The sequence below is a fragment of the Choristoneura fumiferana genome, chromosome 15 (genome assembly GCF_025370935.1).
Source record: "Choristoneura fumiferana chromosome 15, NRCan_CFum_1, whole genome shotgun sequence".
Classification (NCBI taxonomy): domain Eukaryota; kingdom Metazoa; phylum Arthropoda; class Insecta; order Lepidoptera; family Tortricidae; genus Choristoneura; species Choristoneura fumiferana.
Window position 1 is genome coordinate 9888904 of NC_133486.1, and position 18959 is coordinate 9907862.

At 37.7% G+C, this 18959-nt stretch overlaps 1 protein-coding gene across 2 annotated transcripts in view; it reads left to right on the forward strand.

The window, feature by feature from the left end:
• lilli (AF4/FMR2 family member lilliputian) overlaps positions 1 to 18959 on the forward strand; it is a 213632-nt gene that overhangs the window by 59820 nt on the left and 134853 nt on the right. Inside the window, exon 1 of one of the 2 annotated variants that reach the window (XM_074098526.1) lies at positions 13908 to 14059. The exons of the other annotated variant lie outside the window; for it this stretch is intronic. Within the exon in view, the coding sequence (XP_073954627.1) occupies positions 13980 to 14059 (80 nt within the window). The 5' untranslated portion in view covers positions 13908 to 13979. Of the gene's footprint in view, positions 1 to 13907; positions 14060 to 18959 lie in introns of those variants that run through there. 2 annotated transcript variants of the gene reach the window in all.

Genomic DNA, 18959 nt, shown 5'->3' on the forward strand with positions numbered 1-18959 from the left:
TGGCAACTTGTCTGTCTTATCACGGAGAATTCTGTCAAGATTTATCATTGAACTTATGCCAGCTGCCAACTGATTCAGTAATAGTAAGGAAGTTGCAGGCCCAAATTTGAACAATCTTTATTAATGACGTAACTATTAATAGACATAAATCGTATAATTTTTTAGTTGTGTTCAAGGATATTACTAAATTTCCATGTTAATTTCCGATAATTATCATCGTTATATTATAGGAACTGAACATTGCGTGTGTCAAGTACTGTCAACGTCATGTTTCACATTTGTATGACAGTTTTTTTTTATTCGACTGGATGGCAAACGAGCAAGTGGGTCTCCTGATGGTAAGAGATCACCACCGCCCATAAACATCTGCAACACCAGGGGTATTGCAGATGCGTTGCCAACCTAGAGGCCTAAGATGGGATACCTCAAGTGCCAGTAATTTCACCGGCTGTCTTACTTTCTACGCCGAAACACAACAGTGCAAGCACTGCTGCTTCACGGTAGGATTAGCGAGCAAGTTTTATGATGACTAATTTTTCAACGACTTGAAAATGTAGGACTTCTAACTGATCAGTAGAAAGCACAGATTGAAACAAGATTTTGATTAATTTCTGTGGTAGCGTATGAAATGTTTCTGTAATAAATCTACAGAATTTAGTTATTTTTCACTTTTTACGTTTTTTTTTTTTACAATATGGTTACACGTATTTAACGCGTAAGCTGTGCTTTATACGCGTTGCCTTTCTCGAAATACCTCTCTCTAGAAAAAGTGCAGTGTGTTAGGATTATCTTAAAGCTAATCCATCATAAAAGTAGATTGTGTAAATACGAGTTTTTGAAAGTTTTTTTTAATTCATAAAATAAAAGCAAACATCTATTTCTTACCTACCGGTATGATAATGAAGGAAGTAAAACGTCGCCGTCTGCGCCGGAGTCTGCATTGCGACAAATGAACGTCGCCCCCAAGACGGATTTACATAGTGATGCGCGATCAGTTGCTACTTCCTCCTGCTGATGAAATTATATAATACAATACGATATCTCTATATCTTATTTTCCTCTCTTCTCCTATTTATGTTTTTACTGTGTTTTTGTTGTGATGTAGTGTGTTTTTCTTGTCAATAAATGTTGTGAGTTTGTTTGTGAGTATATTATATTCATTTAAGGGATAAGTTTGTTTGTTTGTTTGTTTATCCTCTTTATTATACAGTCAGTGCCCTAACATAATTATTAACATTATTATCGACTATATGAAAAAGTGAATAGGTACTTAAGTCAGGGAACTGACCGTACATAAGGGAAATACAAAAAGGTTACAAAAAAGCGTTAAGTACGAAGGCGGACTTATCCCTGAAGGGATCTCTGCCAGATCCCCCCAGATGTCAGATAAGTTATTCTTTGTGCATCTCTTTCTCTTCTTAACTATTAACATAATGTGTTTTATGTACAATAAAGAGATGAAATACAATACATTATTCGTTATTACATTATAGAGCAGATAAAACGGTAGAATGAATTTACAAAAAAAAAATCTACTGGTAAAATAAGCGAAAAAATAAATGCGAACATTATAAAACGCTTCATGAAAAATCGTTACTTAAAAAAAGACGAATAAGTAAATTTGCGATCGTGAAAAACCGCGATGTGAAAATTCGCTACTGGGAAAAATTCGTTTGTGAAAAATTACTTATCTCACAAACCTCTGACCCCTGGTTGCTTGACGAAAATATTAAACAAGTTACTGATAGTGATAATACACCTATACCTTATCTATACAGACACAGTAGGTCGGAATGCAATGTAATGAACAAGAACTACTTTGTGCCTGAAAGCCATCTGCCTGCAAACATAAACAGGCGGGTGGCACTCGTTCGGATCTCATTTACATTTTGATTGGAATTTCTATCATTCTTAATACTTGTGTGGATTGGGGACTAATTAAGTTCGATTTTATTAATGTGCTAGTTTTTGCTCGCTGCTTACTTAAATCAGATACGTCAATTAACATGCAAATGAACTATTGAATGAGACAGAAGTTTTATTAAAGTAGGTAATCTCGTAAACGTAACTTCTCAACAAACGGACGTAAGTGGAGATACACTCTTTTGCTGGTAAACTTACACGTCTTAGGCTGCGGCTCCACTGAGGCGCAGACAAGCGGAGCGGAGAGGAGGCGTGAAGGGATCGACCAATCATATTAGCTGAATCCACATCTCGTCTCCGCCTCATTATCATCAGACGTGTAGGGATTAGTCGATCCCTACAAGTCTCCTCCCCGCTCCGCTCGTCTCAACCTCAGTGAAGCCGCAGCCTTATCGTCTCGCTTGATCGATTTGATTTTTGTAATCATTATTATGGCTACGGAACCCTACACTGAGCGTGGTTCTTGCTCGGTTTTATTAGTTCTCCATGGGGACAAACCCTTGGGTAAGTACTCCCAAGTAAGTAAGTAAGTATAGTAAGTAATACCCTTTTCACCGTGTCATACTATAACCGTAATGCAATGTGTCAGGCAAAAATATATTATTTGTATTGAATTTGAAAAGTATGAGACTACGCCCAGCCCACTAGCACATTTCCTTACCAACCGTCACCGCCGCGTGTCATGTATGCGCTTGACATTCCGTTCCTGAGACGTTCCTATTACAGTCATGGCATGTAGTGGGTACCTTTAACAAAATCCTAGGGTATCAAATTATACATAGCTTAAGGTTTATTTAAAGAAGCACTGCCATTTAAAAACATACAATGTTTTAAAGCTCACGTCATTAAGCGAAAGTGCTCGGTCCATCTTGGCCCACGCTTACGTAAAACTGGAATGGTAACAAATCGGCTATAGTGCAGAATCGAAAGCGGCGGCAAGGTCGATGGGACCAGTTGGCCGGGTGTCGCCTCCGAGCATATGCTTAGCGTAAGCGTTTCTTCTTTTTTTATGCAGTGGCTAACCAGGTATATATTGCTAAGTTAGTTGGTGTCATCCCGCTCACGCTAATAGTATTTAATAGTTGAGTGAAAGGTACCGTCCTTTTGACGATGACACGAACTTCAAACTCCGAACTTGGGAGTAGACCTCCAGCTTATTGAGTTGTTTACGATCGATGCCCCTTTCCTTCTGAAACTGTTAGAAAAGTATGCGCTCAGCGTCGAAGTGTCACTCGTCTCAATGCTCCGTCATTCTGTACAATAGAGTACTTCTCCACGGCTATTGTTGACATAATATGTACATACGTCGAGGAAACTGACTCGTGTACCCCAGGATGGGACATTTCCATAATCAATTTCGCTATGATTTATTTGGCAGATGTATGGAATGTCCATAACTTCATCTAGGTTGAATTCGGATATGGCCTTTTTTTGTGGGAACTAAACAATAAACTGTGATAAAAAGTAGACGTCCTTTGCGTAAGACAAGGTTATATAAATATAACTACATAGATGTGTGTCAATATAGTCAAAATTCGATTAGCCTCCTTAACGCGATTGAGTAACAAACGTTAATACATAGAAACTTTCACATTTATAGTATACTAGCTTTTGCCCGCGGCTTCGCCCGCGTGGAATTCGGTTATCGCGAGCTGTTCCCTCAGGAACTGTGCATTTTTCTGGGATCAAAAGTAGTCTATGTCACTCTCTGGCCCATAAACTATCTCTATGCCAAAAAACACGTCAATCCGTCACTCCTTTTCGGCGTGAAAGACAGACAAACGTACAAACAAACGCACAAACATACAAAGACACTTTCGCATTATATTAGTATGGATAGGAAGTGGGATAATATAGTAAATTACAGATTGCGCTATAATTTTTTAATCCTATTTTAATATTAAATTTATCCCGAAAGGTTTTTCCTAAATAATTATCAGACTTTTATACAGATTAGATAACGGTATCACAGAGATTGTTAGTGATATTATGAGCTGTTATCACATAAATATTTTTGTAGATGACGAAATATCCGCACGTCGCGAATACTACCTTAGTCCTAATCTAAACAGTCGGAGCTGTTTTAACAGTCAAACGTTCAAAAAGATCTCGCTTTAAATTTGCTATAGGACAATTAATCGGTATTGGCCCAGTCAGTCCAAACTAAGCAAAGTTTGTACCTAAAGTCACCGGGAGTATGAATCTGTCGGGAATGAAGACCAGATAGGAAGTGGATCATTTGGGAAGGGCACGTGGACGAAGTAACTAGGCTAGTGAAGTAGTTTTTAGTTGTAGTACTTGTTGCGGGCAACTGCAACATTAGAAAAAAACACGAATGTTACTGGTCAACCAGTACTGGTTAGTGTGAGGATACTCAAAAATATCGTAATAGAACTATACTATATGACATTTGAATTAGCCTTCAGAAATCACACAAACCTGACGGTCGATGAGCGCTCATCATCAGAGCAGCACAACCATTCACTATACGCTAATGTGGAGGCGGACATATTTGTTGCATAGAGTACTATCGTAATGTTGCGGGTGAGCAAATTATGTTTATAGTTCAATTAAATAAAAAATAAAATAAACCAAACCTTTATTTAATTTAATATCGCGCATGATCATTTTGATACTCTTATAACTTTGATACGGCAAAAAGAACAACCTTGTAAAGAGATTTCCAAAATAAAATGTCCACAAAATATTTTACAATACTCAGTGATTTTACGAGATAAGATATTGCGATCGCTGAACGTCTCAACTACACTCCGTTCCAAGCAGCATTAGACAAATCCGCCATGAGCATGTTATTAGTTACCTACTGCCGCGAACTCAGCCCAGCAGCTCAGCAAGTTGGCAACAGTCAACAATCTCAACTGCTCATTTCAGGACCTGACTGAACAGCATTTGTGACGTCCGTCACAGAAAATGGAGGGTCAACTAACAATCTTAGTATATATATTATACTAAATCCCACTAATATTATAAATGCGAAAGTTTGTAAGTCTTATGTTTGCTTGTTTCCTCATCACGTCTAAACCGCTGGACCGATTTAGATAAAATTCGGGATAGAAATAGTTTGAGTCCCTGGGAAGGACATAGGATAGTTTTTATCCAGGAAAATTGTGTACCTACAAGTGGAAGGACGTAGTCTCTGCCTACCCCGTTGGGAAAGAGGCTCGTGATTTTATGTATGTATGTATGTTCCCACAAAAGATATCCCGAAATCTCAACCGTTAAGTCTAGGGGCATTCGAAATATTATACCGTCTTACTCACGGCGTGTTATATACTATCAGCTTGAGCGAGACGGCATGAAACGAAGGTCGAATTTTGGCCTTCGTAGGTAGTGCACAGCCATGTATTTTTCATTCAACTTTGAAGTAGCAATGGGTAGGCTATAATAAATCACGGAGAACAAAAGGCGGTTGGGGCCGAAAAGTTCTCAAATGGAGACCGCGGATCGGCAAGCGCACCGTAAGACCCACCACAGAGAGGACGGATGCAGGTCGCTTCCAGCCGAAGCATCTGGAGGTCTATGGGGAAGCTTTATGTCCAACAGTGAATATCCTACGGCTGATATTATGATGATGATAATGATGATGATGAACTGGTCTATCGTTATTAGGAATAACATACAGAAATCTATGCTGCGAAAGCGCGCCAACAAAGTTCACGGATCAAATAAATCTTGCAGGGGTGGATGATACTACACGAAAACCTGACGGTACGTAGAAAGTGCTAAGAAATGCGTTTCAGTTGCATTACCAATACAATGACTCTTTATTCTACACCACAAATACAGAAAACAAGTACACAGAGAGAAAATTACAATTACATCAAGTAAGTAAATGCATTGTAAAGTATCATTGAACTACTACTACTTGAGTCTGTAAATTATCCCTCTTATTCATACACTGTGAATTTCTGATGACATGCATTAATAAAGGCCTCCCCTTTCTCCTTCCACTCGTCTCTGGTTTCGGCTAAATGTTGCCAGTCCGGCTGGAATCGCTCCAAATCATCCCGCCACCTTCACACATGCATTTATTTTTTATTTTTTACTAAAGTTCGTAGAACGAAATCACAACCGCTTTCAGCACTTCGTTTTGTCAAACGATACAATACTATAATATGAGGGTAGAAAGAGACGGTGATTGCAATCGCGAACGCCGCCGCGTAAGACAACACAGTCTCATTATAAGACGGTTCGAGGGTCTAATTGGTTTTAGTTCATTGATATGGACCTGTGCAAAGTAAAGCATAACTCAATTAATATTACGTCTTTTATCTAGTGTCACTGACAATAGCTCGAAGAATGTGTCAGTTGAAGTGGCAACGGCAGTTCATATCGTTTGGAGAACAGATAACCGTTGGGGGGGAACGTTCTCGAGTGGTGACCAAGAACTTAAAGACGCTTGGCAGGCCTCCCACTAGGTGGACTGACGACATCACTAGGATGGCGGGCAATCGTAGCATGCAGCTCGCAAGTTGTCGTTCTTTGTCGCGTTCTAACGGGGGAGACTTTTGTTCAACAATGGTCTTTCGGATGACGATGCTGATGATGATGATGATGATCAATATCTTGTGAAATGATTGTTTTTTTGGAGTATTTTGGTATTTTTTATTTCAACTCCAAATTTGTTACTTTTACGGGTATCCCGTGAAACCATATCGAAAATACAAACTGAGACATGGATGCACAGAAAAACCAGAAAAAGAGACCAGCGCTGGGAATCGAACCCAGGTCCTCAGCAATCCTCGCTGCGTGCTATAACCCCTACACCACCGCTGGACAGGAATCTAGACACGAATTTCCTATGCAACCTATATGTACATATCTCAGGTTGCTTATTTCTACTACGCTACTTAAGCAGCAGCACTAGCGACATCTATGTTCCGCTTTCATCGATAACCGCTCACCCAGACAAGAGATGTCGCTACTGAGCAATAAAATGATGATTGGTTTTTTGGAGTCTTTTTATATCTTGATTTGTCAGCATATCCAATAAACGCATCGGAACCAAACGACTAGGTAATTATCATTAAAACTTGCTTTGTTATGACTGAAAAGTACTTACCTACTTGGACTGTTTAAACCAGTAATAAAAGGCACATAACGAGCTAAAGGCAATTAAATTTTAATTTGTAAGACTACTGCGAAACGATTTTCATCTACTTTAATTAGGAGTTAGGTAGTAGGTACTTTCATACACTGATGTAGTGATTTAAATTCACACAGTCAAACGATACAATCTAAACAGCTCTGAAAATATGTACAATTGTACATATCCAACTTACTGACTCGTCATCGTCTTTTCGGCCTGCACTCGTACACTTCCCACTGCTGGGCACAACCTCTCAAAATTAGTAAACTTTTCCCAACGCATACTTGGTCCCACGCGGGTCCAACGTGGATTGGAACCTTCGCACACGCCATTGAATTGCTTTATTAGTTGTACAGATTTCATCACAATGTTTTCCTTCACCATAAATCTTGTAAACTTCTAGCCTTAGTTTACCAAAAGTGACGAAAATAAACAATAATAAATAAAATACTGAAATAAAAAAAAGTTGTGTTGTACTTTTCCACCTGCCTGTGTTAAGTTCGTAAGATACCTATCGATAACTCATCTACATTCCAAATAAAGTATAGAACCTCAAAGTACGCCAATAAAGCAGTAGTTGGTGGCAGCTAGTTCACTCTGTCGCATTAACTGCCTCACTCGCCCCCGTAATGAGGGCTCGAGCCGCACGAGCACAATTCGCAGCTATTCCCACTCCCGACCGTTGTCATTGACCTCGATTTTTATCGCGCAATTAATGTAGTGACATTTCTTGAAAATAATTGTCTGCGGCCGCGAATGAGGTGTTCAGTGCTTTTGTAATGTGTTTTGTATTTAGTCAGTCAGTAAGATTTCTTTAAACAGTTTATCACCCGTCTGTCTTACGCATCCTGCTGCTGAGGACAAGCTTCCTATCTGGTTTAGACTTGGGCTTGTTGTCCCTATACGAACTTGAAAGCGGATTGGGAATTTCACACACTTCAAAATTTAATTGTTTTTTCCTTCACCAAAAAGCTCATGTTAAATTTCAAATGTCATAGGTTAAACCACTAGGCCTTTATAACGGTTAGTCAACGATATCGCGACATTGACATTCGCCCATTCAGTTAATTTCACGTCGTAATTATTTCACTTCACTGAAGTCCGACTATGGAAAGCACAACTACGTAGACGAAGTCGCGGCCAATTGCTAGTGAAAGTTTATTAAATTGATTCCTTTATACAGTCATAGACTCTTAGTACGTTTTGAAACCAAAGCACTAAGTAGACAAGAGCATATCAAATTATACTTATGATAACATATATCTAGTTTAATATCAATACCAAACCTTTTTAATAAACAGCGTCGTAAGAGTTTGAATTAAATAATGTTTTATTTAATTGTCAGTGTTTGTCAGTGCCAAGGTGTAGTGGTAGCGTTGCTATGGTCACCTCAAGATTATGTTTAATAGCAGATTGACAGTTTGATGCAGTTTGTCATACTCAAAAGGTAAAGCAGATTATCGCTCATACTGAGCAAAGGAAAATAGATCTTAAGGTGACGAACCTTTTTTTACTCCGACTGTACATCACAACAAACATACAAGAGAAAAAAATGTCGATGAAGGTAAGGTAAACACCTAAATACCTAACTTACTCGTCTCAAAGTTAGTTTAGTAGATACTATCGAACCCATCGATATATATGTACTAACGTAACGTAGAATATAAGTCAATGATCGAACCATTGAATTCCTAATCCACTATCGGACGTTTTCACAGTAAGTTTTATAATGATTTCCCTTGTAAAGTAATGCGTTTACACTATGACTTTTTCTGGGAAAAGGTTTCACAGTGATACACTATCCTGTATGTTCGATAGTATATTTTCAGTACTTAAATGCATAGAGATGATAAAAAAGACGGAATCGGCTGTCGTAACATAGCATAAACACGGTTGATTTCAGAGATTCTAAAAAGAGAGTGGCCAAATTATAAATAACGTAGTCTTAAAATAAGTCGCGCTTGAAAAGGAGTACTATTTCGTCGTACGTTATTCTAAAAATATAATTCACGGTCGCTTTAGTAATTTTTTTATGTGTCATAAGTAGGAAGGGAAGCCCTCTAGAGACGACTGGCGTCAATTTTGTGACGACATTGACAATTATTTATGTAATATCAACCCCTTAAAGTAGAAGGTGGCTGCTATCTTTAATTATACCTAATTAATATTACCTATTTAGTATTATACCTAATTAATATTACCTAATTAATATACCTTATTTAATATTATGTGTAACTTGCATTCTATCTGAGCCTGATCTTTCATTAAATGAACTATTGTCATTGCGTGTGTACATACTTAAACGTACATTAATTGTGTGTAATACCCTTGATCAATAACGAGTGATATAAAAAGCCGTGGTGGCCTAGGCCACTAGTGGTTTGACCTATCGCCTCTCAAGCAGAGGGTCGTGGGTTCAAACCCCGGCACGCACCTCTGAGTTTTTCGAAATTCATGTGCGGAAATTACATTTGAAATTTACCACGAGCTTTGCGGTGAAGGAAACATCGTTGAAACCTGCGAAGCAATTCAATGGAGCGTGTGAAGTGGGCCGCGTGGGAACTATGCCCAGCCCTCTTGCTCTGAGAGGAGGCCTGTGCCCAGCAGTGGGACGTATATAGGCTGGGATGATGAATTGTGTGTATATGCTGTGCGGCTATTTTTGTGGAGCGAGCGAAGTTCCGTTCATCAACAAGTCGTCTCTATTTTTGCCTTCAGGTAAAATAAAAAAACTGTTATATACCTACTTCATATCATGAATTTGGTGCTCATACCCCACAATCGTCAACCTTTCGCCATTCGACTTAGAACACAATCCTATCCCAACATAATTATGCCTCTCAAACAACGAACTCATTTTTCGTGGTATAAATATTTTATTAGCAATTTTTATTCGACGCATCCTGTAAAAACGGCATTATTGTTCGACTTGCGGGTAAAAGGTTCCGTACATTATCAAAATGCCTTTACTAAACATTAGGCTATATTAAATTGTTATTATGATTTTGGTAGTTAACAACTGGCCGAAGTGTTGATGGAGGACATTGTAAATCAAATGCAGTTAGTTTGAAACCTATTGTAGAATAACGCAAATGCCGAAGAAAGAATAGGCGGGAAAAAGGTAAAAAGAGCACTTAATTGGTATGTGGCAGAAAACACCAATGGAGATCACCAGGTAGATCCTCATATTTCCAAAATTACATACTGGTAATTCTCGGCTCGGCCTGGAACACTTTAGTCTTACAAATAGCCAAGGTGCAATCAGAAATGTCTTGTAGATAGACAGACTTGTTTAAATAAATAAATAATATATCATGGGACACTATTGACACCAATTGACTTATCCCAAACTAAGCAAAGCTTGTATTATGGATACTAGGCAATGGATAAACATACTTAAGTACATAGATAAATACATACTTAAATACATATTTTTAATAATTAAACATCCAAGGCCCGAGAACAAACATTCGTATTATTCATACAAATCAAATATATATCTGACCCGGCCAGGAATCGAACCCGGGACCTCAAGCTTCGTAGTCAGGTTCTCTATAACCACTTGGCCATCCGGTCGTCTCCGGTCAACCGATCCGGTTTGAAAATCCGGTGCGGTTGATCATGTTTCAATATTCATATTCATTTATTTTATTTATTTAACGATTTCCTTCCATACTACAGGGACCCTTAAAAACTCAGCTCTCGAAAGTAAAGCCCGCCGATGTCCGACCGAGCCCTCGATCATTATTAACCGGCCGCTTAGCTAATTCATCAAAAGCAAATTACAGGGCTTACTGCCGAAACACTCCACGGAACAGCGTAGCGTAAATGGTCGATGTTGGTACATGACATGGGTTTTTTGGCTTTGAAGAAATTCTGATGAAATTTTTTTTTTTTATGTTAGCTGTATAATTCTTACTAGCTTTGGGAGACGTCGTCCGCGCAAAGATAAAATTTATAGTCAACTATTGTTTTCTTTGCCGTGAGAAGTACCAAAAATCCCTTTTTATTAGCTCCTCTATGATCCTAAATAATGATATCTACCAGGTATCAAATCTGTAACATTTACAGCTATTCAGTTAAATAAAAATAATCCTTTTTATGCCTTATCTCATGGGAATTTAGAAAAATCCTGCTCTTAATTACCTGCATACCAAATGTGAAATCTCGAGTCATGTTATAGATAAATTTATCTATTATATGTAAGACCATTTAAAAAAATATGTATATTAATCCTGGATTTTCAAATATCGGACACGGCTAGCTGCGAAAATATGTACGTACTACATGTATAGAAAAAAAATGGACAGTACAAATACCAAGCAATGGCACTAAAAAGCTTTCATACTGTTAACCCGACGATCTCGAAATGGACGAATTCGTGTAGCTGCCGTTTTCTACCTTTTTAGGGTTCCAGAGCCAAAATGGCAAAAACGGAACCCTTATAGTTTCGCCATGTCTGTCTGTCCGTCTGCGGCTTTGCTCAGGGACTATCAATGCTGTAACTTTGCACGGATATATATGTAAACTATGCCGACAAAATGGTACAATAAAAAAATTTAAAGAAATTTTTTTAGGGTACCTCCCATAGACGTAATGTTAGGGTGTTTTTTTCCTCATCCAACCCTATAGTGTAAGGTATCGTTGGATAGGTCTTTTAAAACCATTAGGGGTTTGCTAAGACTTAATTTTTCGATTCAGTGATTTGTTTGCGAAATATACAACTTTAAAGTGCAAGTTTTCATTAAAATCGAGCGTCCCCTCAGAACAAATTCAGGATGCTAGTAAGTATATCAAACTTTCAAGGAAAACTATAACGGCTAAGTTTGCTTGAGGATTATTAGTAGTTTAAGAGTAAATAGCAGCCTAAGGTATAAAATATACCTAAACTTGGAAGATTCCGTATAAAATACGAAACCATTAGAAAAATATTACGTAATTTTTTCATAATGGCTACGGAACCCTATTTCGGGCGTGTCTGACACGCTCTTGGCCGGTGTTTTTTTTCAAAACGGTTAGTCTTTTACTGACTTTTATTGATTTAATTACACTTTCCGTTGTAATTTTCGGTCGATCATACGACCTGTTACAGTCCTCTTAAAAAAACTAGTCGTTAATCTTAAATTTACTATTTCTTACTCTGATAAACCTATTTCTCTGTGTCGCTCCCACGCTACCACCAATACAATTATACTCACAAGAACTGTCATCCGTCCGTTTTTCTCAGGATTTGTCCTTTGAAAAGCATTTGATTGTGTCCAGCGGGGAATTGTAAGAAGCCCGAGTTTTTCCTCCACAATTACAGTTTCCGACCCACTTGAATATCATTTAGTATATCAATGACATTTCTAATAGCTATCGAAATAATTAACTGAGCACGTGTGACTTTTGTGAAATGAAATAGAAACGATATTTTTATTAAGTATTTCTTTTACTTTCCTAGTTAGGTTTAATGTCAGTTGTATAGCTAAACATCAAAGGCTACTTTCACCTACAAGTCAATGTGACAATTAGCCTTATTGTTTATTTCTGACATAGGAACTATCATAATAAAATACGGTGAAGCTCTTACTTGGTCGACTATTAATGTACGGCTTTCTCACGAACTATATCGAAATATGAACTTCGGGTTATTGCGTCTTTTTGATATTTCCCATTCAAATTATAGCCGTTAAGGACAGCCAACATTCCACTTGTAGAGCGAATCCTGTTAAAAAAAATACGACGGCGCCTCTTTGCTTTTATAGCTGGTCCATTCAAAAACTTTTTTCTTTCCAATCTTCGGTGTAGAACACCAATAATCACAATGAATTCCAACCGAACGGACACCCTCTCCCACGGTGTTAGAACACAAAATTGCATCGTGGCAACATTTCAATTTGTGATATAAAAAACGTACATCTACGTTTAACCATTAAGGTTCAGAATGCTTTGGTCTTTTTTTTATGGCACGACGAATTGCAGATTTACCTGCTTCGTGGATATGATGCCAGTTAAAGCCGGCGGTTGTCTTGCGACGTAACTATTTCTATGGGTGCAAGTGATTTACTAGTATAATCTCTAATGCCTTGTTAGGTCTTACAGTGTTGACCCAATTAGTGGCAGTGAAAACGTTGTGATTTTGGGTCACCGGATGTTTATCTTATCAGTGAAGTATTGAATGGACTGAAGATTGTGCCGCTAACAGGAGCGTGGCAGATCTCATATGTGCGGAATAGTCAGTCATATGGAGTTTACCTATTTATAACTATGTTGCTCTGCAATTCCATACACGTGTGGTACACATTTTATAGGCGGATGTATTTTGTTTTTTTTTTCTAATCACAGCATGGTTACCGCAGTACTATCGCAGGATGTGGTGAACCTTTGTTTCTGAGTCTTCATGTTTTTCCCAATATCAAATTACTAGATTATAACTCGGTTCTCATCGTCCAGTATTTCCTGGTAGCATGTTGTTCGAACTCTTTTTATAAGTAATAGATTACTCTTAATTTTTTTTTCGTGTACCAAGTCATTGAACCCTATAAATAGGATAAATCCTTGACGTTGATTCGGTGACTACGTTGAGAGATACTATGCTCAGGAGAAAATAATAAACTGAAGTTTATTTCTCATGTACTCAATTTGTGTTAAAAATATACCTTATCGTTAGCGGACTTTGGTAATTGGCATTAATGTTAAAAGCCTTCCTTTATTTATTGAGTTTCTGTAAATTTAACCCTGAATTTTTAAGTATTCCGAAATTAATTAAATTTGGAGTACGCCGTTTGGTTCCGTCGAATATAATTTTACTTAAAGCACCATGATTTTGTGTAGTTCTAGAAATGTCTTGACATTTAATAATATTCCGAAACAATGTATGATAACAGTGGTGTTGCATATCGAGCCACAAATCGTTAGCTGATAAGTGTGAATATGGCACGATAAGGAGTGATAAGAAGTGACAATGGGCTGGAGGAGTAAACGATGGTTCTATCCCGAGAGCGACGACCTCGACGACCTTGATCAACTGTTCAGTCAACTATGGTAAGCGGTAAATGCTGATCCGTTTTAGGGAAACCTTTATCACCTTAATATAATAATAATGTGGATGTAGGTACCTATAAGGATAGCAAGCAGTTTGTTTCTTACACGAAAGATTACGAAAGTAGTTGGGATCATACTTGCAGGAATTAGTGATCTATCATATATATTGAACTATCAACAATTATTTTGCTCACCAGCGACCTTTCGATAGCTACGTCTATGCAACAAATGTGTGTTCATGCAGCTTCTCCACCTCCACACTGTGAACACACACAAATCACACAAACCCAACTAACACCTATTATGCTGACGCGTTTCGAACTCAACCAGAGTTCATCCTTAGAGCAAACACAACAGTTTACCGTCAGCGTAGTGTAGTGGTGGTGATAGTTGGGTTTGTGTGATTTGCCTTTTTTAGTCGAGCCTTTTTAAGGCTTTTTTCCCTTCTTATATTTATCATTTGTTTGTAGGTAAGATTCCAGTAAATGCGTTTTAACTCTCAAAACGTAATGCGTACCCATGCTCGCTTTTGAGTACACGGACCGAATACACTTTTAACAATTCGTTTCACAAGGCAGGTACAAAACTTGTCCTTTTATACAATCCAATCTCCCGGAAGCACGGAGACAGCTAAGCAAGATCTCATGACATAAATTCCGTTCGCCAGAGAGTGAATCGTAAATTGGAGAATTCACAATTTTCAAAGAAATGTTTGTTTCTTGTGCTGGCTTGAGACTAACCAGCACATCGCTAGTTTGACCACTACGCCACTAAACTGTTAAACAGTTTTATCTACACCCATATAGTAAATCCTCAATTAAGCGTTCAAAAACCAGAGGTAATGACCAGCATTACGACATTGGATTATATTATGAACACGGCTTCCTACATCATTACAGCACGGGGCGGGGGGCGCGCACGAGCAGCAGCACGTCGCGCGCGCAGCGGGCGCAGCTCGTGGGGCAGACATACCTACCTAGTTCTCGTTAATGCAGGTCTTTCTCAAAGGTTCTTGAACACATGATAGAGGGTTTAATATATGGATAAAGATAAAATATTGTATGCAACTGTACGTAATTAGGCCTTAAAACACTCATGTGACCCTATTATGAAACTCGGCTACGCCTCGTTTCATAAACCCACACTCGTGTTTTAAGGACCCCTATTTGTTATTTATAAGTTGCATAAAATACTATTGTCTCCGCGGACATCCCTTTCTATGACTCAGACCTACGGAGTGACAAATCTTGCCAGCCGTTCTGTCTACTCTTTGCTTGAACTGAAACAATTACTTTTCTCACCCGCGACCTTATGATAGCTACGTTTATGCAGGATATCTGAGGTCATGCAGTTCCTGCACCTCGACTCTGTAAGAACACACACAAATCCATCTTAACCACCACCACCGCACTACACTGACACGTTTCGAACTCAACCAGAGCTCATCTTCAGAGCAACACAACCGTTCACCATGCTACCAGGTGTTAGTCTAACAAGCCAAAACAAACGTTTTATTTGCCACTGTAACTCCCCAAGTATCCACTTTATTTTTCTCAAAGAAACTACCCACAAAAAATTAATAAACTTTAATCGTCACACAAAACTACCTTGAATTTTTGTGTATTTATTGTTAAGGCACCGGCAGGTTTGTTGACAAAGCGTGTAAGCAAAGTAATTGTTTCCGTTCATTGCAGATTGCGGGGCAGACATTTGTATGAATAATACGAATGTTTGTTCTAGGGTCTTGGATGTTTAATATGTACTTAAGTATTTATTTATCTGTATATAAGTATGTTTATCCATAGTACAAGCTTTGCTCAGTTTGGGACTCTGTCAATTGGTGTCAAGTGTCCCATGATATTGATTTATTTTATTTATTGATTTAATTGATATGGACTTCCGCAAATACAAGCTCCGTACTTATAAGTTCCATTAGTTAACACACTGAAACATACTATCGAAATATCACTCGAAATAAGCCAACAATCGATTCTTAAATATCTTATTTTATTTCTCATACACATAAAAATAGCAATATTACAAATTTATTGCTGCGATACTGAATTAAAATTTAAATTCGCCTGACGGTTGCGAGACAAAAAGAGCCCGGTACAATAAATTTGCTAGTTCTTTGGCAATGTGTTGTATTTTTTTCTTACTTTATCAATTAAAATCGTAGATACAATTTCTAGCGCTTTCGGGACTGCTTTGTTCTATTTTTTATCTTTATCTCAATATTTTCCATAATCATTGTATTGTATGTAATTGTTAGTTGTCAACGTAAAATACGTAGTCCGAGAATGTATTTTGTCGCAACTAAGAGATAAGTGTAGGGTTATCAAAAGTCAGTTGGTTTAAAGTGGTTTGTCTGTCTCTCTCAGATTATGAACTAACCTTCTTGTTTAACTTAGAATATAAGTTCAAGGCTCTGTTGTTATGTAATGCTATGCTTACAAACAAATTTTACGTTGACAACGGACGGCCAAAATAAATGAAACAATATACCTACATCGTACACAACTCCCTTTTGATTAGTAGTTACGTAAAGTTTTTAAAAAAATATAGCACCTTTGTTGATCATCTCAAAAGTATTATTTATTATACACCCACGATTTTAGATTAGTTTGATACCTTTATACTTGGCTACATATTTGTGAGTTATTTTATATGCACGCATTCACGCCTAAGTATATATTTTGTTTGGAACTTGCTCAGAAACGAATAGTATGCAATTGTACATTTATCCTTCAACTTAATATAAAACAGCCAATTACAAAGCACAACGTTTTATTTTTAGTTCAAACCAATGGCTTCGAGACGTTGAACCGTCGCCGATTTAAATTATTGCACATTTATTATGTAATACAATATGCTATTACGTCGAATTGTTGGCAATGAACTTTACTGAATAATGGTTCGTCGATATTTGGTAAGATATTTAATTTCGGTACAACTAGTAACGGTGGGCTCCAAGTGCGCTTTGTATGTAAGCCATGTTACGCCTCGTAACAGTCAAAAATAATACCTACTTAGTTAAGAAAGGAATACTACCTTTGCTTGAAACCGAAAATTCAATTGTACAGTACCTACCTAAGGTTGTATTAAACAATACACAAATATACCTGACAAAAGTCATTATGTGTTAGTATTTTTAAAACCATAATACGAAAATGACATCAAAGCACCATTTGTGAAAGAAAGATGTAAGTTAGTATTATTAATTTGTCTATGTTATTTTTCCGGTTATAAAAAAAAATAGTTTACAATTAATTAACTTGTAATAGGGTAATGAATTTATCATTCAGGGGTGTTTGTGCAAGTACGTACAAATTATTAAATTATTGTACAAATTATTTTTGACTGAATTTTGTTTTAATTAATGCTGCATGTTTAATTTTTTTTTATTAAGTCGTTAGAATGTTTGTTTAGATGTACCTATAACTGCAAAATATTTGTACGCCTAACGGCAAAACATAGAGTTCTAAGGAAATATTTTAATAAGATCTGTTTGTTGTACCTATGTTTGACAAATAAATTTATCATTATTATCATTACGGAACGAAACATCATCATCAGCCAGAAGACGACCACTGCTGAACAAAGGTCTCCCCCTTAAAACGTCACAATGAACGACAACGATAACTCGACACTTGCATTTTGCAGGTGGTAGGACCTTGTGCAAGGTCCGCCCGGATTGCTACCACCATCTTGCTCGCTAATCCTGCCGTGAAGCAGCAGTGCTTGCACTATTGTGTTTCGGCGCGGAGAGTAAGACAGCCGGTGATATTACTGGCACTTGAGGTATCCCATCTTAGGCTTCTTGGTTGGCAACGCATCTGCAATCCCCCTGGTGTTGCAGGTGTCTATGGGCGGTGGTGATCTCTTACCATCAAGAAGGCGAATAAAAAAAACCACCAGTTGCCCGCAATCCTCACGATGTCGTCAGTCCACCTAGTGGGAGGAGTTCAAACGGACAGACGGAACAAATAACAATCTAATTAGGCTAGAGCGTAAAGATTAAAAAAAAACACTCACCTTTATTTGGCGCCAGAATTATAAATTGTTTGTTCTGTGAAAAATTCACTTATCGCTATCTCGCGGAAACTGCAATTTTCCGGGATAAAAACTATCCTTTATCCTTCCCAGGTTCTCAAACTATCTCGACTCAATATAAAATTTCTTCTAAATCGGTGCAGCGGTTAAAGTGTAAATGGGTAACAGTAATTGACAGACTGACCGACAGAGTTTCTTTCGCATTTATTTGCAGCATTAGTAAGGATATAATAGGTAGTATCAAGTTAAAAGCATTTTTAGCGCTATCGTTTCCTGGATAGGTACGATGATAAAACATTTAATTGCGCTTTTCTTGAGTTTAAGTTATCGTTCATTAAATTATGACCAGCAATGAATTTGTTCATTTAAATTAATTGAAGTTAAAGGAGAATTCTGCAAATTGTAATAAGTACGCTTCTGTGCCGAGCGCTAATCTGAGAGGTTCTCGACAATCCGTAATTCCGTATAGGTCGTTACTCTTGTTTGCAATGTTTTAATCAGTTAAATTCACTGTAAACGAATTAACGAGCGAGATTTTGGCTTCGTTGGCTGATGCTTTATTTATAAAATTGGGTATGTGTTTATGAAATGGATAGTTCTCGGTTTGTAAATGTTTATAATTAAACTTTGGGCTTATTTTGATGAGACTTTACATCGATAAATAAATGTAGGAGACATGATTGTATACATGTTTTATTATCAGCAGGAAGATATCCACTGAACAACATTGGTACGCCACAATGAACAACTACCCACTTGCATTCAACGGTTGCCCTCAACACTCACGATGTCATCAGTCCATCTAGTAGGGGGCCTGCCTACGCTTCGTCTTCCGATTCGTGGTCGA